General features: G+C 41.1%; 1 protein-coding gene across 4 annotated transcripts in view; it reads right to left on the bottom strand.

The window, feature by feature from the left end:
- Window positions 1-7,749: 7,749 nt before the first annotated feature.
- Veph1 (ventricular zone expressed PH domain containing 1) overlaps window positions 7,750-24,438 on the bottom strand; it is a 255,558-nt gene continuing 238,869 nt past the window's right edge. For 3 of the 4 annotated variants that reach the window (XM_021158191.3, XM_029474775.2, XM_029474774.2), the window contains exons 13-14: window positions 14,818-14,954; window positions 7,750-11,310 (exon numbers count right to left, since the gene is read on the bottom strand). In XM_021158191.3, coding sequence (XP_021013850.1) covers window positions 11,074-11,310; window positions 14,818-14,954 — 374 coding nt within the window. In that variant the 3' untranslated portion in view covers window positions 7,750-11,073. The remainder of the gene's footprint in view (window positions 11,311-14,817; window positions 14,955-24,438) is intronic. The other variant, XM_021158192.3, reaches the window with a different exon arrangement.

Below are 24,438 nucleotides of genomic sequence, written 5' to 3'. Positions count from 1 at the left end.
CCTTCCTTCCTTCCTTCCTTCCTTCCTTCCTTCCTTCCTTCCTTTCCTTTTTAAAAAAAGATTTATTTATTTATTTATTTATTTATTTAATGTATATGAGCACACTATAGCTGTACAGATGGTTGTGAGCCATCATGTGGAACTCAAGACCTCAACTCGCTCTGGCCCTGCTCACTCCGTCCCCACTCGCTTGGCCCAAAGATTTATTTATTATTATATGTAAGTACACTGTAGCTGTCTTCAGACATGCCAGAAGAGGGCATCAGATTTCATTACGGATGGTTGTGAGCCATAATGTGGTTGCTGGAATTTGAACTCAGGACCTTCGGAAGAACAGTCAGTGCTCTTTTTTTTTTTTTTTTTTTCCGAGACAGGGTTTCTCTGTGTAGCCCTGGCTGTCCTGGAACTCACTCTGTAGACCAGGATGGCCTCCAACTCAGAAATCTACCTGCCTCTGTCTCCCAAGTGCTGGGATTATAGGCATGCGCTACTACTGCCCGGCCACTCAGTGCTCTTAACTGCTGAGCTGTCTCTCCAGCCCCCAGCTCCAGCTCTCCAGCCCCAGAACAATCATTAGCAATGAGTAACCTAATGGGAATCAATATTTGAAAATAACACTGACTATGTTGGTTTCTGAATGTTTAACTGATTATGAGAGATTTTTATTTACAGTTTAATAGGTTTTGTGAGTTCTCTATAAGATATGTTATTTCATAATCAGAGCAAATTATTTTTTTTCTGGCATCTTGGTAATATATTTCCTTTTTTTCCATTTTTTATTAGGTATTTAGCTCATTTACATTTCCAATGCTATCCCAAAAGTCCCCCATACTTCCCCCCCCACTCCGCTACCCACCCACTCCCCCTTTTTGGCCCTGGCGTTCCCCTGTACTGGGGCATATAAAGTTCAGAGCAAATTATTTTAATGAGATGCAGACTGATGAGAAAGCAATGGTGTCTCCATTTCCAAAAGTGAACAGCCAGAAATGACACCTGCCAATGATGACAAGAAAGGGCCTTCTGCACAGGAAGAGGAGGGTAGACCAGCAAGCTCTGAGTCTTCAAAAGCCTGAGAAACTGTTTACTGATTGTAAGTGCTGAGTCCCTTTCTTTGGAGAACGTGGCCTAGCTCATTTGGCTGCTCACAATCTGCTAATTGTTTCATTACATTGGCAGAAGTGGCTACAATAGAGTTTAATTTTATCCAAAAGAAGCATGTTCAAGAAATGGGGATATTATAGCAATGTCATAAAACACGTGGAGATATGTGAGAGGTGATTTTATGGGAAAGCAAGAGATAGGCCCCTGTGAGATGTCTGTGTGACAAGTGGTTAAGTTGTCCTCAATTTAGCACTTCAGGCATAGGCACCCATGTCATTATGGTTAATTTTCCAAGACTGGCATGTCCAGATGGTGGTTTGGCTAGATTAAAAGGATGTGCCTTATCCTGATGTTGGAATACATGAACTAGTTTAGAAGACCAAATCATTGTTTTTCTTTTGTAAGATAAAATACTCTTGGGTCATTTCTTCCATATTATAGTGGATCTGAACTAAGATGGAACAGAACATTCCCAGATGAAATCTGGTGTATACAAGTGACTGGCAAACACCCTGGAACGTATGTGAGCTTTTCTTCTGACTATATAAAATCACAGTCTGGTGGTGATGGGGGCGATAGTGGAGGGATCAGAGATTCACATTTAATATAATACCAAATGACATCAATATCTGCAAAGCAGAAAGCAGTCACCGTGTTCTCCACATGTGTGGGAGGACTTGTGTGCAGATCTATACTGTGGATTGTCTACTGACATGAGTGGACTGGTAATTGAAAACAAAACAAGGTAAGAAACAATTCTAAAAGAATTTAAAAACAAGAAAAGTTCGGCTTTCTGAGTTTTGGAAGCTGTGACTATTGGCTTCTAATAGGATCTCACAGGACTCTGTCATTGCTGGGTCAGTCAGTCTGCCACTTAAGTGCTTTGACATTATTGACTCCTTTGTGACTCTTCTGAATTCCTAGCACTAAAGTGAAATGTAGTCATTTATGGATTGAAAAACAATGGAATTCATTTTCTGTTCAATGGAAGCATTAAGATTTATATAAAGAAGGGTGTAGGGGAAGGGGTAGGGAGGTTTGTGGAGGGGAAACTGAGAAGGGGGACAACATTTGAAATGTAATAAATAAGATAAACAATAAAAATGAAAAAAAGATTTATATAAGGAGACAAACAAATTATGCAAGCACAATGCATTTGGTGGTCATTTTATAGACAAATATACAAGGAATCCAGGCTTTCTCACCCACCTAGGGACCCAGAAATGTTTTCTCTGAAATAAACAAATTCAGTATGTGCTGTAAATGGGGTTGGGGAAGGAATGAAAGATTGTCAGTCTGGGATATGCTTTGTCAAGGATGGGGTTGTTGTATCGGGACCTGGGAGCTAAGTTTCCTGACAGGTCTGGTTGCTGCTGTACAAGTACGTGGCTGTAGGGCCTTGCAAAACCTGGCAATAAAAGGATGCTCATAAGGCAGTGTGAGTATATCACCTCAGCTCATTCAGTGGAAAAATCAGACCTCAGAAAGTACATAGGAAAACTAGTCCTTGGAAGATGTGTAGCATCTTTGAAGGCCATAGAGTCAGCCACCCACCCACCCTTGCTACTCTGCCTCCGGTTCTCCAGCTTCCATTTTGGTTGCCAACTTTGCCTCTTTGTTTTATCTTCAGTGTATTTATTATAAAGGTATTTTCTGGAAAAGCTCTTCCTACATCATGCCAGCCTGGGACTCGGAGAAAGAAAGAGGAAATCAGTGGTAATAAAACTTTCAAACCTTCCACCAGCTAGGCTCCAACTGCTAGAGGCTACACGCCATGGGTTGATGGCCAACATTGTGTGTTTGTCAGGGCACATGTCAGATTTAAGCCATAGTGAGAACGAGTGAGTCATTGCTGGAGAAGTGGCTGTAGTTCCATATGGGCTTGCAAAGAAACTAATGTTTGCTAAGAAAGGAAAACACAGAGCCACTGTGGTGGTTTGAATATGCTTGGCCCAGGGAGGGGCACTATTAGGAGTTGTGGCCTTGTTGGAAGAAGTGTGTTACTGTGTGTGTGTGTGGGGGGGGTGGGCTTTGAAACCCTCCTTCTAGCTGCCTGGGAGTCAGTCTTCACTTAGCAGCCTTCAGATTATGATGTAGAACTCTTAGCTCCTTCTTCAAGCAGTGTCCTCCTGGACACTGTCATACTTCCTGCCATGACCATAATGGACTGTACTTCTGGACCTGTAAGCCATGTTGTCCTTATAAGAGTTACCTAGATCATGGTGCCTCTTCTCAGCAATGGGAACCCTAACAAAGACAGCCACAAGTATGGTTATATTTTATTTTCATATTGAAATAGATAGGAAAGAATTACATACCGAGCCAGGGACCCAGAGTGAGGTAATGGCTAAATAGCCCAAATAAGTTTAAAATGTCTGGTAATAAGACTGTTGCTCAGAACTATCGTTAACACAATGTTTTGCAGTTTCATTCGTAACATTTTTATCTCTTTCTGGTAAATTAGATGGTGTGACTTTCTCACATTTCTATTAAGGTAAGAGTCTGCAGAATATTTTTATATGAAGAATTGCTTGTAGCTGACCTCATCTTCATATGCTATTTTGTCCATTCTAGAGATGAAAGAGGAGTAAGTTGCTAGTTAATAATGTCCTTTCATAAGGTAATAATTAGAATTCACATGAGTCCATGCTAAGAGAATACTGGCATTTTTCTAGTCTCTAGAAAGATAGTTTTCAGCCCCTTTGTCTTTCAGGAACATCTCTGGGGATGTGCGTAGTGAATTTTAAGTTATTTCTGTTTTTTTTTTTCCTTATATAAAAACTTAGAGAACTGGGTGTCGGTTCTTAAGGCATGGTGTTTATTTCTCTGCAATGCCCTTTATATTTTTCCCAGCTCTCTCCCTCTCATCTCGTCTTTTCTCCTTTCACCTTTGCTTATGGAAGCATCCCAAACAGGCCTTTGGCTCCTAGGGAAAGAAGGTGGACAGAAGATGAACCATACATATCAGTGTATGTTGACATGACTGACCAATGATTAAAAATTAGTATTAGAAATTATTGAGCATTTATGTTTTATTAAATAAAAGTTCTCAAGAAATAAGCAGATAAAGCTCTCGCATATACGTATTTTCATTTTAAGGCTTTCTGCAAGGGAAAAAAATAATCAAAATGAAGTAAAAATGAAAACAAATTGAATTTCTGTCCACAACTACAAATTTAATCATGCTTTTTAAGGTTTCAGCACATTTGGAAAAATGGTTTCTTCTTCAATCTTGGGAAGGCCTGTCTGTGGCACGCCTGAGGCGACAGCTGAGGAAGTGACAGAGATTTCCTTGGGTGACAAATGATTTTGATGCTCAGTGGTTCAGAACCCAGGGGAGTTTTCTTGCCTTTGAGATTGTGCATCAGGGAACGAAACCAGGAGGATCTGGTTCACAGGCACCAAGAGCCAAATTCCAAATTAGAAGCATTTAGTTAACGCAATCACAAAGGCTCTGTCAAAAGTAGTAAAAATAGTCGCCCGCCTCGTAGGGCTGATGGGTTCGTGCTATTTTTAGTCTAAGTACTCGGTGGAAAAAAATAAATCATTGTCTGTTTTTTTTAAAAGAAAGATTTATTTTGCTATTTATTTGTGTATGTGTGTTTGTGCACATGTGTGGCCCATGGAGGTCAGGAAAGGCTGCTAGATCCCCAGGAGAGGGAGATACTGGTGGCTGTAAGGCCACCAGTGTGGGTACTGGGAATTAAACTTCAGTCCTTTGTAAGGCCAGGAAGTCTGGGTCTCTTGACCCTAGAACAATTTATCCAGCCTCTACCATTATTTCATTACAACCTCTCACTGTGCAAGGCACGAGTGCCTTGTTGGAATTTACTTTAACAACTGTCACCTGGCTGCTTAGCACTTCATGACTGGTTAAAGCAGCTAGACATATATATTTTTTCCACCCCCTCTGGATCTTGAGAAGGGGCTGGGAGGGGCTGGAGAGACAACTCAGCACTTTAAAACACTTGATGCTCTTTCAGGGGTCCAGGGCTCGATTTTCATCACCAACATTGTTTCGCATCTGTAATTCCAGTTCCAGGAGATCTGACACCCTTTTCTGACCTCTGTGGGGACCAGGCACACACATGGTGCGTAACTGTGCAGGCAAAATTCCCACACATATAAAATAAAATAAGAAATACATTTTTAAAGATAAAGAAAGGACTAGTAGATTTAAAAATATTACTCAGATAATAATTTACAACTGAATTAGTCTCACCCTCTTCCTGCCTAAATTCATATGAAAAAAAATGTCCTTCCAGTCCAAGGTGGTTACCCTACATATACTCTGAGAATCTGTCTCAAAATTAAGCATATAGGCAAAGGCTGATCAATGAGAAGTGATTGCAATTAAATAGGAGTAAGAAGTTCTGGTGTGCCATTGTGTATAGTTGGCTGGAAGAAAGTATTTGAATGCTTTTTTTTCTTATAAAGTATTGAAAATGTTTGAATTGATAATATGTTTATATTGATCATACAGTGTAATATGTACCAAGGCATCACATTAGTTAATCTGTTAATATGCATGAATTTTGAAAATATATTTATGTGTTAAATTAAAGTAAATTTAATAGTCTCTTGTACTGGCTGGTTTTGTGTGTCAACTTGACACAGGCTGGAGTTATCGCAGAGGAAGGAGCTTCAGTTGGGGAAATGCCTCCATGAGATCCGGGTGTAAGGCACTTTCTCAATTAGTGATCAAGGGGGAAAGGAAAGGCTCCTTGTGGGTAGGACCATCCCTGGGCTGGTAGTCTTGGGTTCTATAAGAGAGCAGGCTGAGCAAGCCAGGGGAAGCAAGCCAGTAAGGAACATCCCTCCATGGCTTCTGTATCAGCTCCTACTTTCTGACCTGCTTGAGTTCCAGTCCTGACTTCCTACAGTGATGAACAGCAATGTGGAAGTGTAAGCTGAATAAATCCTTTCCTCCCCAACTTGCTTCTTGGTCATGATGTTTGTGCAGGAATAGAAACTCTGACACTTGTAGATGGCAAAAAATTAAATTTAGCATTTGCTTTACTTCTCAAATTGTTGTTTCTATACTTTCTATTTCAGAGACTATCTCCAACATGCACACATGCACACACCATATCTAGATAATTGTCCTTGGCAAGTGCCTTGGAATGGGCATATCTGTTCTTTTCCATCCCTGTCCTCCAGCTCCAGACAGTCACCAGTCCTCCTCCATTTGAGTAATTCCTAATTTTACTAATTCCCCTGCCTGACCATTCACATTAGTTGCGTTCCCATTAGTGCAATAAAGTTGCTGAGTCTGGATAACTTTGTAAAGAAAAGCAGTGTCTTTGAATCACAAGTTTTTTAGGTTCAAGGACATAGTGGTGGCCTGGATCCACTCCAAAGAGACATTGTGACAGATGTGATCAGAACGATGGCATCAAGTGCAAGGTGAGGTCACCTGGCAACACAGGAAGCCAGTGTGGGATGGGCTCTGTTTTTAACAGTCCTTTCTCAAGAACTAACCAGGGTTTCTCTACATCAGTCTCTTGCAGGACAGCTCCCTCCATGACCTAATTTCTCCTCACTAGCTCACCAACTTGCAGTATCTCCATTCAAGGACCAGCTTCCTATGTAAATCCTTGGGGGAAACATACAAGCCATATCCAGATAATTATTCCATTTCTCCCCGCTGTGTCTGCTACTACATCAGTGCAGGTCTTCATCTTGGAGAAGCCTTCCAACTGGTTTGGTGTGTTATTTGTTTGTTTTTCTACGCAGTTCTGGTTTGGGGATTGAACCTGGGACTTTAGTACTCTGACTCTAGGCTACTGTGTCCTTCAGACTTTGCTATAGCTACCGATACATAGCCCATTAACTGTAGAACCTGCTCAAAACCTTGCAACGGTGCTAATCATCTTAAGTTGCCCATTTACATTTGCAGGGTGGCTCCTTATCCTGCTATTTCGTTCTTTGTTTATCCGTACCATTACTATTAGTTCATTAAGCCCAGCTTAGTCTATAGTGCCTCAGGGAAACAGCGATCTGGTGCATTTAAATGTTTTCTCCTCTATTTCCATAGGGCTGCGTGTATAACTTCATCAAGACACTAGACATAAGGCATTTGAGCTTTTGTTGTATGTGTCTGTCTCTTTCACTATTCATTAACTTCTCGGAGAAAGAAATAGGTGTATTTCTTGTTTTGTTTTTGTTTTCCTGGTGTAATTAACCTCAAATATACAACAAACAAACAAATAAACAAAACCCTATGAACTCCTCCAATGGAGTTAGACTCTTCATGTGCTTTACTGTGTGTGTGTGTGTACACTTGTGCTTTCAATAAAAATCTGGTTGAGTACTGGGGGAAAAGAAAAAAGAGGTTGTCTTTTTATTTTGGAGTCTACAGGCCAGGTATGGTCCCTGTTTGCTTAGCAGGTTCTCAGTAAATTGCTGCTCATACAGATTGCATGCATGTGTGTGCGTGCGTGCATGTGTGCATATGTGTGTATATGTTTCTGAGACTGTGTGTGATTTGTGTATATGGTGCATGCATATGAGTATGTGTGTACTTATGCCTGTGGAGGTTAAAGCAAACATCAGGTTTCTTCCTCTGTGGCTCTCTGCCTTTTTGCCTCAAGCCCGGGTCTTTGTTACTTCTCTATTGTTGTGAATGAATACCAAAACCAAGGCAGCTATAGAAGAAAGAGTTTATTGGAGGTTTACAGTTTCAGAGGATAAATATATTTCCATCATGGCAGAGAGCATGGCAGTAGGCAGGCATGGTCCTGGAGCTGTAGTTGAGAGCATGCACCATGTGACAGAGGCAGGTGGTACGGTGGTTAACTTGAAACGCTATGGGCTTTTGAATCCTCAAAGCCCACCCACCAGTGACACATCTTCTCCAACAAGACCACACCTTCGGATCTTACCCGAAAAGTTCCACCAACTGGGGATCAAGTGGTCAAATAGGTAAGCCTATGGGGGCCTTTCTCGTCCAAACTACCATATGGAGTTTCTCATTGGGTCAGAAGTTCATGACTTCAGCTGGACTGATGGCCAAGGACCTCTTGGGATGTACTTGTCTCCAACTCCCAGTGCAGGGAGGGTTACAGGCCCCCAAAGCCATGCTGCAATTTTCATGTATGTGTTACTGATTTGACATCAGGGGCTGATGTGTGTAGGCAAACTCTCTCATGATTGAAACATTTCCCTGGCCCCTGGATACAGAACTTGAAAATTATTCTCTATCACACTTAGCAAACTTGACCTTGTCTTTCCTTGTCTATATTTATTAAACTGTCTTCTTTCTTATGGTGACGTCACCTAAAAACAAAATAAGAAACCATTCATCTATTCTGCTCTTTCACCTTAACCCCACCTTTTAAAAAATTAAAATCCAGCAGTCGATTACTACAGCACAGCGAAAGTTAACTTTTACTGCATCGTTCCAATGAAATTGTTCTTACTAGTGACATCAATTGCTTCCTAATTATGAAAGTCAAGCTCTATCTTCAGGACTTCAAATTGCTGACATCCTGAAAATCCTTCTTAATTTAGCTTTTGTAATATCATGTCTCCTGGGCTACATCATCTCTGAATACTGATCAGCTAATCTAACCTGCCTTTGTCTAAATATTGTTATCCCAAGGGGTCATTTTCAATTCTCCATTTCTTATGTAATTCAGCCAGTTCCATATCTTTCACAATTACCTACATATGCAGTGGACCCAAAATTTGACCTCTTGAACTCTATTTCCAGCGTGTAATAATTTCTGTGGCTCATAATATCCTCAAACTTTACATGTTAAAATTGAATTAAGTTTCTTTGCTCAAGTATGACCCCTTTTACATTTCCTATGCCAGTGAGTTAACAGTAGTGTCAGCGCGGTGACAACTTTTCTGGGCTTCTATGCTAAAATACATAATAAATCAATTTCACAGAAAAAAGTTATCTTTGATATATTACCAGCGGGGTTTTATATGAATTAATCAGTGCATAACAAATCACCACATGGTTTGCATTTAAAGCAGGATACATTGTTACTGCATAGTTTCTGTGGGGGCAGGACTCCATCTTATTCCGGCCCTCTGAGCAGAGGACCTCATGGCTCCGAACAAGGTGATGGTGGGCTGGATCCTGAGAGGCTCACTGTTGTTCAGGGTCACGTGGATGTTGGCACAGGCTCACTCCTTGCCTTGCAGCGATAGTTCCGTGGCAGCTTATTCAAGTTCACTAGGAGAGGCTGACGTACACATCCTCTTCCAAACAACTTAGCTGATAACCTGGCTATTCAGGATATATCAGTTTACTTAAGACATCTGAGAGACCTTAATTTATCCGTTAATTTTAAAATTTCTGTTGTAACACAATTGTAGGAGAGATAATCCTGTCACCTTTGCCATATTATGTAAGTTAGAAGCGCGCTTCGGGTCCCACCCTCCACCACTCAAGGGGCAGAACATTATTACGGGGCACAGGTCACTGGATGTCACCTAAACTGCCTATGGCAGCTTAATTCAAAATTATATAAGGGTAATAGGAAAAACCAATAAGTGCTTATAATTTGGGCACTACAATGCTTAACACAGAGAAGAAAACCACAGAATTTTAATTAAAAAAATCTTCAAGTTTAAGGGAGGTGATGTATATTTACAAAGAAGAAAAGGTGTCTTTCTATTCTTATTCTTTTTTACTGCCTCAGACAGTAGATAGAACCACGTTTCTAAACATTAAAATCCAATTTACACTCTAATAAGAGCTTAAATTTAATTATGTAACTGGAATAAGAGTCATTGTAACATGTGCTGCCATCTTCTGTGTTGAGAAGATAAATGTTTAAGTGTGGTAATTTAAATAATTGAACAATTTTAATGCCTCCATATGCTCACATATTTGAACACGTGGCCCTGTTGGTAGGGCTGCTTCAGGAAGTTACGGAGTCCCTGGGGGGCGGAGCCTTGGTAGAGGAAGTACATCGATGGAGGTGGGTCTTGTGGTTTATAACCACACCCTACTTCCCACCCTCACTGTTTCCTTGGTCTAAATAAGAATCAGCCAGCATCTTGTTCCTGCTGCTGTGCTTTTTCTGCCTGGTGCCATGTATTCCCTGACACAATGGACTCCATCTCTCTGGGACCATAAACAAAATAAATCCTTTTTCTTGTATGTTATTTTCATCAGGGTATTTTGTCACGGCAACAGAAAGCTAACTAATATACTGAAGTTAATGGTTTTTTTGAATGTACCTTAGTTCAACTTTTCCTAAATTTTTTTTGAGGGGGTGGGGGTTGAGACAGGGTTTCTCTGTATAACCCTGGCTGTCCTGGAAATCACGCTGTAGACCAGGCTGGTCTCGAACTTAGAAATCTACCTGCCTCTGTCTCCCAAGTGCTGGGATTAAAGGGGTGTGCCACCACTGCCTGGCTCCTAATGGTTTTTTAAAAAATGTCTTTAATGTGACAGTTTTCCTTCAAGATGGATCTTTCAGGTCTCTGTTGTTTTAAAGATTAATTAATTAATTAATTCATTCATTTCTTTTTCTTTTTTAAACTGGGGGAATAGATGTGCCGTGGCATGCAGAAAACAGAGGAAAACCGCCAAGAGTTGGTTCTCCTTCCACCAAGTCAGTTATGGGGCTAGAACTCAGGCAATCTGGCTTGGCAGCAAGTGCCCTTTACCTGCTGAGCCTTCTTGCTGGCCCCACTCACTGTTTTCTTACAGTCATAAATCACATAGCTACAGAAGTTCTTTTATTCGCAACGTTCCCTTCCTGGCCCACACGCTCCACTGTGAACTGCGTGGCCTCTCTTTCTCATGCACTTCAGGCAGAAATCTTGGAGTTAATACCAGAGTTGCGAGGGCGTGAGGCTTACTGAGAACCCTGCCATTTTAGGCTCTCCTTAGGGATAATGGTTTCCCTGGTATTTAGTGAAACCCAGTAGCGCCATGGTGGGTTCCTCTTTGTTGACACTGGCAATGCCTATCTTGCATGGCCATAAGAGCGGGTGTGCGAATCGCTACAGATATGTGGTTACTTCTCGGCTCTCCCTCTCCTTTGCCTGGGCCAGCGCCACGTTGATGCACTGCAGCCATTCCTCTGCGTTCTTCTCATCCTTGGCTTTGAAAACATAGGTCTTGTTGTCTGTGAAGATTTCAAATGCCCGAGGTAGAGAGCGGTCCCGGCGTTTCTTAGCCACAGCTTTCACGCTCTGTACCTTGCTGAGTTCTATCGGGGAATCATCAGGGTCATCCTTCTGAAAGGAATGGAAAGGAAAGATCATGAGTTTGCTCCTGCTGCACCCTACTCCACTGGCTCTTGGAATTTCCCAAGAGGGCCAGGTCCTTTCACATGATATGGCTTGAAACCTTCCTGTTTTGGGTGCTAAGGCCCACAGAGTCATTAGGACAACAGAAGCCAGAAATTTGGCCTCTATTAAACTATCATAAGTCATCGCAAGATGGCCAGTTTACTGAAAGTTATAAGTGAAATTGGAAAAAAAATTAATTCATGGTTCTTTGATCTTCTGCCATCTATTTTTATTAGCTCTATTAATAGAGCATAAGACAGCAGTGGAATCTGGAATCCTCTCACCTCAAGATTTCAGGGAGTCGTAGGGGCCTAGTGCTGGGTTTTCCTGTGGGTGTACTTCTGGAAAAGGGTACTGAAAACCTAGTGTCTGAGTAGCTCTTGGAGTCTCTGCACTGGAAGCACGCCCTGTCTATAATAAGCATTACTTAGTGATGTTACATTTGCATTTTTTTGGGAAAGCAGAGGTTTAGGGATCTGTGATACCAGAGTCATCAGATGGGGCTAGCATGAATGGTTTTAGGACAATTAAAAATGTCTAAAAGCAATGAACAAATTTTGCCCACTGGAAATGTACTGTGGCTGGGCACCTTGCCAACTGTTCCTTTCCACCCGGGCTGGGACAGTCATCTTCCCTTACTTTGCAGTGGGGAAGTGCTCTTCTCATTCAGCACAGACTTTCTAGAGTGTATGGCTGGCTTGGAAAAGCCTCAGGAACACTGAACATCACCCCCTCCCCAATTCAACATAGCCAGGTTAGGGGAGTATTGTCATATCCAGACAACATAACTTTTCTATATGAATCTTATGAATAGCATTTTCTCCATCCCCCCTCCGTGTGTGGGTGATATGTAGAAGTCAGGGGTCAACATCACATGCCTTCCTCCTAACCCTCTCCATATTATGTTTTGATAAATGATATAACTTAAAAAAAGAGAAGTCAATCAGAAAAATGAATATTTAGAATCTGATCATCACAGAAGTTAAAAGAATTACATTTCAATCCATGCACAGTTTTCTTATACGGAAAAATGACAGGGAGGACTGGAGCAATGCCCTGGTGGTTAAAGGTGTGGGCTGCTCTTGCTGAGGACCAGAGTTCGGTTCCCAGCACCCACACTGGGGTGTTCACAATCCTCTGTAACTCAGTCTCTTCTGGCTCCCATGGCCACCAACCCATGCCCAGACACTTATAATTAAAGACAAAACAACTCTTAAAAGTAACGGACAACTGAGACACATTGCTAGGAAGAGGTAGTAAGAGATCGGAGTAACGGACAACTGAGACACATTGCTAGGAAGAGGTAGTAAGAAATCGGAGTTCCAGAGAAATATAAGCAATGGAAAATACTAATAAACATATTTTTAAAAAATGCACGATACGGAATTAATGTGTTATGGTATTTTTATTCTAGTAATTATATTTAAAGAAAAAAGTTTTAAAAATTTAAACTTACATTAAAGAGGAAATATATTTTTTATTTTGAAATGCCAATATTTATAGTGCAACATAAATTACAACTGTGTAAACTCATGCTAAATGGGTTGATGAAATTTAAGATGTTACATAGATTTTTTTTCCTTCAAAAATTCTTTTAGGGGTTACACAGGACAAAATTTGAGGACCTCTCCACTATACACTCTATCAGCCTAATTTGGTTTATATTAAGTATTGTTGATAATAAATTGTGTTGAGGTCAGTCTGTACCACAGAAATTGAAAGAGTACACTGATGGAGAAAAGAGAATTCCTGTAGTAACACAAGGAAGGTCAATTAAGAGAGAGAGAGAGAGAGAGAGAGAGAGAGAGAGAGAGAGAGAGAGAGAGAGAGAGAGAGAGAGAGAGAGAGAAACAATGCTGTCTAATGGAAATGAACACCATGGTGAGAATGTGAATTTGTACTACAGTCTGGCTTTGCTCAGCAGGGTTTCCAGCCCTGATGTGTTAGTGCGTCCTTGTGATCAGAGGTATTTTGTTATATATTGTTTCCCACTTTTGACACACATGTTCTGTCAGATTTCTACAATGACAAACTGTTGTTCCCAGATAAAGAACCAAACAGCTTATTCTTTAGATCTGAGTTTAAAGTTAAAAATTCAGGCGAGAAGAATGTAGATCATCATTTGAATGCTTGGAAATAGTTTCACAGACTAGTTCTGTGTTTATACTAAGGGTCTGAGGAACGTGGCATCTTTACATCTATTTCTGAGTTCTTGAGTGAATATGGGAAATTCACATGGTCATTTCAAACACTTAACTGCTTCAATGTAGACTGGTGACCAAAAAATATTGCTTTAAAGTCCAACAACTCTTTAAATTGAACATGCCATCACCTCTTCACTTTGAAAAGTTGCTCAGCCAAAGAAAATCCACCTCTGTATGGCACAGACTGAGAAAGATACATAACTTCAAAGTATCACAAAATCCATTTTTTTAAAATGCAAAAATCATTTTGAGGGAGGTATTATTAAGGAAACACTTTCTCAGAATTCATCATAATTCAGATGTAATATACTTTACTCTCACTGAGAAAAATATTTCAGTAACATCTCCAGTGAGAAATCTAAAAACATGGTGCATTTGTCCAGGGAGAATTGTTAGTGTTTAACCCATTTGATTTATTAACAAGGCAATAGTTTAGTTTATATGATGGTTAAAGATAGGGGTCAACTTGCCTGGGCTAATGGGTCCCCAAATAGCCATTAAAACATGGTTTCTGAGTATGCCTGTATGTTTACAGAAGAGACCAACATTTGAGTCCATGGTAAAAGAGATCCACCCCCACCACTGTGGGTGGCATCAATCCATCCGTGAAGCATAGAACAAAAAACACTGATTTGCCGTGTTACACTAAAGATCTTTTCAGAATAAAGGATATTGGCATGTTCCAGATAAACAGGCAGAACTCTGAGTCTGAGGTCAGCCAGGGCTACATGGTGAGACTGTTTTTTCAATAATATCACCTCTATCACCACCTCTACCACCATACACTGGTGCTTGGTGTGGTGGCACACCCTGGAGCACTCTGGAGGCAGAGGCAAGTTGATTATCATATAGTTCAAGGCCAACCAATGCTATAAGGCCCTGTCTTAACATCTCCCCATACAGTGTTAGCATCGTGGGGAACAGAGGCAGGAGAACAGCTTTACTATCACCCGCAGCCACTTGGAGAGCTTTCCTAATCGCTTAGAGACTCCAACTTAGGCCAAAGTGGGATTCATGGCTTCCACAGAGCAAAGGATTGCAAAACTGGCCAGTCTGATGCAGAGTTGTGTTGAATAGATTTTAAGATAGGCTTAAGCACGAGGCATTCATAAGGTAAGATATTTAAAAGCATGGGTGTTGGCTTCTGAGACTCCCAACTGTGTTTTTACAACTCTGTGCTTTAGGATTGTGGTAGGTTTTGAAGGAAAGAAAAAACAATTCAAGTGTAAAAATGTGTCAGAGAACTCACAGATTTCCCCTTTTGAAACAGAAGTTGGTTTCCGGCCAGTGTAAAATAACGCGTTTTCCACCTCTTGATGAACTTCCACCTCACTTGTTTCTCCTTAAGTTTTCCTTCGATGAGAGGCTGGCCATCTTGATTTACAACTATGGAGGGAAACAGAATGATAAGCATTCATTTTCTGTTATTGATTTGGCACGTGATCAAAAGTCATAACTGTAAAATGAACCAGATCCCGGAACCAGATCCCGGAGAGCACGACTGAAACATGGCCAGTGAGGGGCTGGAGAGACCTCTTGCAGAGGACCTGGTCTGGGCTCCCAGCACCCACACTGCAGCTCCAGTCCCAGGAGTCCAGTGCTCTCTTCTGGCATCTGACAGCATCTATAAGCACATGGTACACATAGACCCACCCAGGCACATACGAGTACATGTGCACACATAATAAACAAGTAATTAAAACTTTTGAAAAAGAAACAGTTTGTCAACTTGATCACACCTTTCTGCTTTGTGCTAAAAAGATCATTTCAGGCATGATGGTGAGAAATGGTTGAAATGACTTGTTTCTCTTTTTTTTTTTTTTAAAGATTTTATTTTCAATTATGTGTGCATGAGTACAATGTCCACAGAGGCTTGAGGAGGGAATCAAAACCTCCTGATGTACGGGATGGGTTCTCTGGAAGAGAGAGGACACTCCTTCCCACTGAGCCAAATCTTCAGCTGCGCTTGATGAGACATTTTTTTCTCTCCTTTTAGAATGAAGTCATAATAAGAGAGTCTGGTTAGTGGTGTTTAAATTCTGACAGCCAGCTTCCTCTGCCTTGGGATCACTTTGCTTATAGTATTCAGTTCCTTAGATTTAAACTGGAATGACCAAATTTGAAATGTTAGCATAAAACGTTTCATAATGCCACAAGCTTATTTTCTCTTGTTACTTTAGCCCATATCTAGGATATAAAATGAATTTTAATGCTTCATGTCACATGAACTACTTGCAACTAACCATTGACCAAGTATATTTAAGCCATTTTATTTTTCCCCAGCAAAAATCTCATCAGTGATCTGAAGGACACCCCCCCCCCCAGGCTGTTACACTGAACTGATGTTTAACATTCTGTTCTACACAGACCTCGCTTTCTCCTTTCCATCATTCTCAGTACTTCAATTTGCTTTCCTCTTGTGATAAACACTCTGACTGAAAGCAGTCTGGGGAGGAAAGGGTTTATTTCATCTTACAGGTTACAGTCTATCATCGAAGGAAGCCAGGGCAGGAATTCCAGCCAGAACTTGAAGCAGAAGCCATGGAAGACCACTGATTACCAGGTTGTCAGCCACCTTTCTTCTATAGCCCAGGTCCATCCCCCTAGGGACTACCTGATCCACAGAGGGCGGGGCCTCCCTAATCAAGAGACTATCCCACAGCTATGTCCATGGGGCCAATCTAATGAAAGCGATTTCTCAACTGAGGTCCTCTCTTCTCATGTGTGTCAAGGTGACAAGGAGATAGCCATCACACCTAGCCAGCACTCGACATTTCTTATTTCAACTCAAAGTATTCATCTTGAGAAACTTTGCCCAAATCCAGGACAGAGCTGCCTTCATCTGTCTGTCCTCAGAGCTCATGATGCTTGCTTTATGTCTGCCACTGTCACTTATGTACCATTATTGGTGCTTGCCTCCTGAGGGCCTTTATCCCTCATTCACCTGAGAGCTTTACTGGGTAGTGTCTTTGCTGTGTTTCCTGCTAAAACATCTGATACCTCATACAGTACCTGGCAAGTAGGGAAGGAGTCTATAAATGTGTAACTGAGTAGACTAATTAGACACCAGAGTAGAATACAGAACGATTGCACATGGCCACAGAATTGGTTGGTCCGCTAGAGTCCGAGAAGTTGAGCTGAAGAATTTCATTTCTCTTACTGACTCTGTAAGATTTATTGTCAGGTTTCTTTGAGAGTGTCTTAAGTTTTAGCGGGAGGTGCAATGGAACACACCATTGTGAGTAGGACCCCTATTTAGTGACACTCAATTGCACCCAGTTTTCATAGCACATTATAAACAATAACATTTATTTTTTCCATTGCTGTAGAATTTTAAAAAATGGACAGTGCCCACTTAGCTATATGAACACATAATCTATCTTTGCTATCTTGACAAGCCATGACCAACATAAGATAATCAAATATGTGGTTTTCAGGAACAAAGTTCTATGAAAGCTAGGTTGATATTCATTTCCCTTTTGGTGTAATGATTATCTGACTGAATGTTCTAACAACATGAAATAAAGGCTAAAAATAAAAATTATATATCACTTATATTAGGTAGTGGTAAGGACTGTGATGAATTTAGAATAAGGAGTGGCTTGTGGTTGGTGTGCGTCTATTTAAGTAGACAGGAAAAAGCTTGACTATTGGAGGCATGGTTGATCGAGTCCTTAAGTGATAAGAGGCTGTCCTGTCTCCTCAGAAGATCCATTGTGCCTAGCACTAATGGCAGAAGATAGGAGAACCAGGAGCTCAAGTCGCATAATCAACAGTCAACATTATTTGAGTATTTTGTTCCCTTTTATTAGGAATCATCTAATTGGAGAGTTACTGTAATAATGCTCTTCATAAGTTTGAATTCTTCATAAACCCAGTGGTTGCTTCTTTTGTGCTGTTCCACAGCCAGCAGCGGAAACACTTAGACACTGGGCCACCCAGTTCCCAGGGTAGGAAGAGAAGATCCAAAAGAAAAAAAAGAGTCTACATCAAAACGTCAACTCCCTTCCCAAATGGAAATGATTTAATGCAAAGTTTTTTTAATAACAGTGCATTTTTCTTCTCTGTGTCTTTTAAGTAATATTTAAGTACATGCATTGGTAAGGTTTGTCACCGCATTTCTCCTCGAGGTAGAACCAATGGTTTACTTGAAGGACCTATTTGATAGAAGGTTCCTGCACTGGCAACACTGCTGAGAGAGAGGAGCCATCAGAGATACAGAGTGAATGAAGTATGACACCCACAAAACCCGAGAGAGGGCGACCTAGAGCTACGGGTCTATCAGGAACAGAGAGTTCCTTCAGAAACCGCTGCTCCCCCAAGGTATCTCTGTAGCCTCAAGAAAATTATCTCAGAGAGAAAGTCCATGGAAAGGATTTTAGGAAGGAAATGTTAGCAACATCTTAAAAGAGCAGAATGCAAGAAACCAAATTTAGGCAACCAAATCAGTGTCAGAGAATTTAGTAAGAGCCTGGTAATCAAGAGAAAGAAGGAAGAGGAGAGTGGGGGATTGAATAGTTTTCCAATGCTAACTCATGTCTTGCAGACATTTTGTTTATAGTTGCTCAGAGCTTATGTATTTTGGCACACACATCATTTTAATGTTTTCACAGAATTTTCCTATAAAGTATAAATGATAATACTGTGTCTTTATAGCCAAAATGTTAAATTACTTTTCCTAAAGATTGTCAAATTCTATTGAAATCTAAGACATTGAATAATAGGATGAATAGTGCTTGCAAAACGCAGAGGATATTCAAGACTTTCCCAATTTCTAATTAACACACTACTTTGCCCAAAGCACACAATTTGGGTAGGGCACTCCCTACCAACCTGGGTCTGCTCTTTTTCCTTTAATTACCAACAGGCTGAAATGATAGTAATAAATACATTGAAATTTTTAGTGTAATTTAAAATCCCAGGCATTATCATGCTTACCAACTACCCCCCCCCCAGAATGCGAACTCAAATACTTACATGTTATCACTAATTTCTTTTGTGCTCCAAGATGAAAAATCAAATAATAAATACCCCCTCTAAGGGTCTATTTACTCACAGGAGGCTGTGAATAAGAGTGAAACAAATAAATCATCAGCAGAGAGAAGCTCTCCAGCTGGAGGATGGATGAAGCAAGGAAGAGTGTCTGCCCATTGGCCATTCACCCAGCTCACGCGTGCTTCTGAGCACAGAGAAGGCATGAGGCACCTTCCACTTGAGGGGTTGTAGAACCTATTTTCCAGAGAGCTTAAGTTATGGTATAGGATCATTAAATCCTTAGAAACCTGTACTGCTCAACAGAGGTTGTTAAGTCAAAGAAGGGTAGCCACGTGCCCCAGCACCCAAGAGGAAATCCTGCTGTTAGCTGAGAAGAGATGACAGGAGAGTTGGGGCTTGCTAAGGAAGGTGGTGGTGGTGGTGGTGGTGGTGGTGGTGGTGGTGGTGGTGGTGGTAGAAGAATTCTCCAGAAAGTGCAGAAAGGTGTGTGTGTGTGTGTGCGTATGTAGATGTAAATCACACAAAAGAACCTAAGGAGGGGCTGGAGAGATGGCTCAGCCGTTAAAGGCCCACAACCAGAAATATAAGAACCTAAAGAGGCTGAAGACTCAGTGACTTGGAAGCCGCGCTCCAAAGCGTTTGCTTGGGAGAAACGTCCTGGGCTGAGGGTTGAGGAAGTAAACCCAGCTCAAGACTTTGCCCCATTAAAAGACTGGCAAGGGCCCGAGGGCCCAGGAGGCCGTAGGGTAAGCAAGCATTATGGAAGCCTGGAAGGTCACAGGAGAGATCTGCTGTATGTCCTGCAGGGCCCCAGCAGGAAGCAGAGCACACATCCAGGAAGCTGGGGAATTGAGGGTAGTTCACAAAGCACTGCTGACACAGGTGTGGGCAGGGCAAGCAACCATAGCACTGTGAGGCCAGTGACCACGCAGGCACAACAGCTCCCCGCCCCTCTCTCCCCCGTGAGAAAGTCAGTCTGACAAGGAAGGAGTGAACTTTTTTGAATAGCTGATTGATTTATTCACAGAGATTGTCACCAGTGACTTGACTGCCTTAGCATCATCTCCCATGACATCTGTGGTTGCACTTCTTTCTTTCTACCTCAACCTTGACTTATACACTGAGTAGACAGTAATGTCTGCATAGCTGCTAATCCTCAGGCACACTGGCTTCCATTCAGGCTTAGGAGCTCCTTGTTTTGTGTGCTTTTCCCATCTTGAAATACCTCACTGCATATAGACAACCATACCTCACTGCATATAGACATACCTACTGCATATAGACAACCATACCTCACTGCATATAGACAACCATACCTCACTGCATATAGACAACCATACCTCACTGCATATAGACAACCATACCTCACTGCATATAGACAATCATACCTCACTGCATATAGACATACCTACTACATATAGACAATCATACCTCACTGCATATAGACAACCATACCTCACTGCATATAGACAACCATACCTCACTGCATATAGACAATCATACCTCACTGCATATAGACAATCATACCTCACTGCATATAGACATACCTACTGCATATAGACAACCATACCTCACTGCATATAGACAACCATACCTCACTGCATATAGACAATCATACCTCACTGCATATAGACATACCTACTGCATATAGACAATCATACCTCACTGCATATAGACAATCATACTTCAATTCATAGACAACCATACCTCACTGCATATAGACAACCATACCTCACTGCATATAGACAATCATACTTTACTGCATAGACAACCATACCTCACTGCATATAGACAACCATACCTCACTGCATATAGACAACCATACCTCACTGCATATAGACAATCATACTTTACTGCATAGACAACCATACCTCACTGCATATAGACAACCATACCTCACTGCATATAGACAACCATACCTCACTGCATATAGACAACCATACCTCACTACATAAAAATAGCCATATCCCACCATTATAGCCAGCCATACCTCACCACCCATAAAGAACCACACTCACTGCATATAGAGAACAATATCTCATTGTATATAAACACGCATACTTCACTGTATATGAACAACACCTGTCTGAGGCCATCATGAATTCTATTTGTAACATTTGAATTTTTATATATTTTTTTTCTGGTAGTTTCAGGTAAATGGCTTTAAAAGAAGGCATATTTGGGAGCAAATAGGTAATTCCCCCAAACAGAGTTTCAAAATAAGAATTTTAAAGTAAGAGCTGAGAAGAAGGTATACAGTTGCTCTCAAAATAATGGCTGCTGGGAACTGTGGCTTCTTTGCAGTCTATAGGGAATTTCTTTGTATGTATTGAGCATCTCAAAGTTCCTTTTTGGTAGTGTGTGTGGCAGTTCTAACAAAGCCAGAGTGATTACAGACAATGTGATAACAGAGGGATGGAAACACTAACTACAAGCTCTTAGGAGCCGCAGAGACTGAGTGTGGCTTTTGAAGTCACTAAGGGTCTTCACAGATGCTATTTCTTATGTGCTTTAGAGAATATACTTCCTTATTGGGGTGAATAAATACATATACACAAACACAAAATGGTCAGCACTGTTTCTATAAGATGCCATGGGACCAAACAGGAACATAAAATTGTAGTCTACCACACAACTGAATGGTCTCATTGCTCATTAGATTCATATTCACCTAAGTATAGGTCGTTTTCTAGATTTCTCTGACAGACCACTGAGTATCAGCCTTCCAGGCTGTCAGAATTACACTTCGTAACAAACACCTTTAAACTGTGTTCTGGGTCCACCCTCTTCAGAATCAGCTGCTAGTTTGTGAAAATACACTTTCCAAAGCACTGCCCCAAATCCACTCTATCTGACTTTTGAGGGGGTGGTGAGGGACTCTGGAGTTTTAACGAGGTCTCCAGACTGTGGAGAGCAACAATCTATATGCTCCGTGTCTCTCAAGAACTCCTGGGAAGTTTTGAGTTTTGTCATGATGGATGAGAGTAATTGGCCAAATAGCAAACAAAACAGTAAAGCCAAAAATAGCGGGAGAAAAATGGTTATGACTTTTCTGCTGTATAAAGGACTTATGAGAGCAGCATGATCATACACATGTTGTTGGGTTTATTCAGTAAAATTACTAAGTGCTTAGAATATGTTTGTGGAATTTAGTTTACATTATTAATGAAACAAAACTCATTTTTGTGTGTTTCTCTGTGTGTATATGTGTGGGTGTCTATATGTGCATGTGTGTATGTAGGTCAGAGGACAATCTTGGGCTTCATTTCACAAGGTGTTCCTGGCTTATTTATTGGTCTAGAGCCTTGCCTAGTAGACTAGACCATCTGGTCAATGAGCCTCCAGCCTCCATGTTTCTTTCTCTGCCTCTCATCTGGCATTGCTGAGTTAATCAATACATACCACTTGGTCTAGCTTTTTCTGTTCTTTCTGGGGATCTGAACCCAGTTCCTCACACTGCAAGGTAAGTGCTTTACATACTGAGCTGTCTCCCCAGTCTGGTGAACAAGCAGCCCTTTTAGCAATTCTTAGTGGTACGTGTTCTGTTATGAGAGGCTCATAACAGGAAGAACCAGTAAGAAAGATTAGGAAGTAGAAAGAAATGGAGATAATTGTTTAATCTTTGGACTAAACTTTTAACAAGAAAGAGTTTCATACACATATCCCACGTAGGTCCCACTTGGCCTCATTAAGGCACTCTTATGATATTATTGGCAACATCTTGTAACTATAATTTGTGAACTATAGCAGACTCTTCATGCTGAGATCTGAGCATGGAGACAACCCGCAGAGAAGGAAGCTGACCTGAGGCTGATTCACATTATTCTAGGAAAGGACTGATCAAACTGTATGATAGCAAAATCCACACATTCCTTTGCCCTTTACATCTATCTATCTATCTATCTATCTATCTATCTATCTATCTATCTATCTATCTATCTATCTATCTATCTATCTATCCATTAATTGTAAAGCTGCCACAAGCATGGTAGAAAGAAATTTGATTTTTTTTTATCTCCTTAGTCGGTCAAACTGTAAATAAACCCATTTTTACTTATTAATTTCTGTTTCCTAATATGTTTGGGAGTACAGGGAAACAAAGAAGGCAGGCCATGGACATGCACATCTGCTAATCATTTTGACCCAACCATCTGTGAAGAAAATGTGTGGCCACCTAATCTCCAAATTTAAAACCCCAAGGAGAGCCCAGTTGCCAGGATCATCCCTGCTTCCACTACAGTAGGTAGTGGTTTCCTGTAAACAAGGTATTGATAAATTGGCAATGGAAAAGATTTTGTTTTGGCCTCCTTTTTGAAGATTACTACGTGGTCATTTGGTGTTATGATTTGGAAAGTTTTGGGTAAACTCTTATGGTTGAGACTCTGCTCTGGGACAATTTGTAAGAAGAATTTGGAATAAAACCCGGCATGTTTGATATGCACACCATGCTGATGGCCCTGCTGAGCCATTTGCCGATGAGTTGCTCCGTTGTTTGACAGGACCCTTCTGGTTTTGTTTGGCAGCGTGGTTCACTTTGTCTGCAGTTCTGTAGCCAGGTTTGGCATTTGTGAACCACAAGGCCTGGCTCAGGCTGTCCTTGTTTGGCTAGGCACTCATTTTTGTCTAGGTATGCCTATCTATATAGTTGGATTTGGTCCATGTGTGTTTCCATTTTGGTTTAATCTTAGTCTTGACATTTGAGGCACGACTATCATTTAGACTCTCCTTTGTCAGTTTGCAGTACCACGTGATGTGAAGTAAGTTATTTTAAGTGTCTGAAACTTGAATCTTTCTTTCTTTTTTTTTTTTGATTTTTAATATTTTTATTACATATTTTCCTCAATTACATTTCCAATGCTATTCCAAAAGTCCTCCATAGCGCCCCCCACTTCCCTACCCACCCATTCCCATTCTTTTGGCCCTGGCATTCCCCTATATTGGGGCATATAAAGTTTGCAAGTCCAATGGGCCTCTCTTTCCAGTGATGGCCGACTAGGCCATCTTTCGATACATATGCAGCTAGAGACAAGAGCTCCGGGGTTCTGGTTAGTACATCATGTTGTTCCAACAATAGGGTTGCAGATCCCTTTAGCTCCTTGGGTACTTTCTCTAGCTTCTCCATTGGGAGCCCTGTGATACATCCAATAGCTGACTGTGAACATCCACTCCTGTGTTTGCTAGGCCCCGGCATCGTCTCACAAGAGACAGCTATATTTGGGTCCTTTCAGCAAAATCTTGCTAGTGTATGCAATGGTGTCAGCGTTTAGGAGCTGATTATGGGATGGATCCCTGGATACGGCAGTCTCTAAATGGTCCATCCTTTCATCACAGCTACGAACTTTGTCTCTGTAACTCCTTCCCTGGGTGTTTTGTTCCCAATTCTAAGAAGGTGCACAGTGTCCACACTTTGGTCTTCATTCTTCTTGAGTTTCATGCGTTTATCAAATTGTATCTTATATCTTGGGTATCCTAAGTTTTGGGCTAATATCCACTTATCAGTGAATACATATTGTGTGAGTTCTTTTGTGATTGTGTTACTTCACTCAAGATGATGCCCTCCAGGTCCATCCATTTGGCTAGGAATTTCATAAATTCATTCTTTTTAATAGCTGAGTAGTACTCCATTGTGTAAATGTACCATAATTTCTGTATCCATTCCTCTGTTGAGGGACATCTGGGTTCTTTCCAGCTTCTGACTATTATAAATAGGGCTGCTATGAACATAGTGGAGCATGTGTCCTTTTTACCGGTTGGGACATCTTCTGGATATATGCCCAGGAGAGGTATTGCTGGATCCTCCGGTAGTACTATGTCCAATTTTCTGAGGAACCGCCAGACTGATTTCCAGAGTGGTTGTACAAGCTTGCAATCCCAC

Source organism: Mus caroli, unplaced genomic scaffold, assembly GCF_978045245.1.
Source record: "Mus caroli unplaced genomic scaffold, Mus_caroli_1 scaffold_3, whole genome shotgun sequence".
NCBI classification, from domain to species: domain Eukaryota; kingdom Metazoa; phylum Chordata; class Mammalia; order Rodentia; family Muridae; genus Mus; species Mus caroli.
The sequence above is the reverse complement of the archived record's forward strand: the minus strand, read 5'-3'. Positions and strand labels throughout refer to the sequence as shown.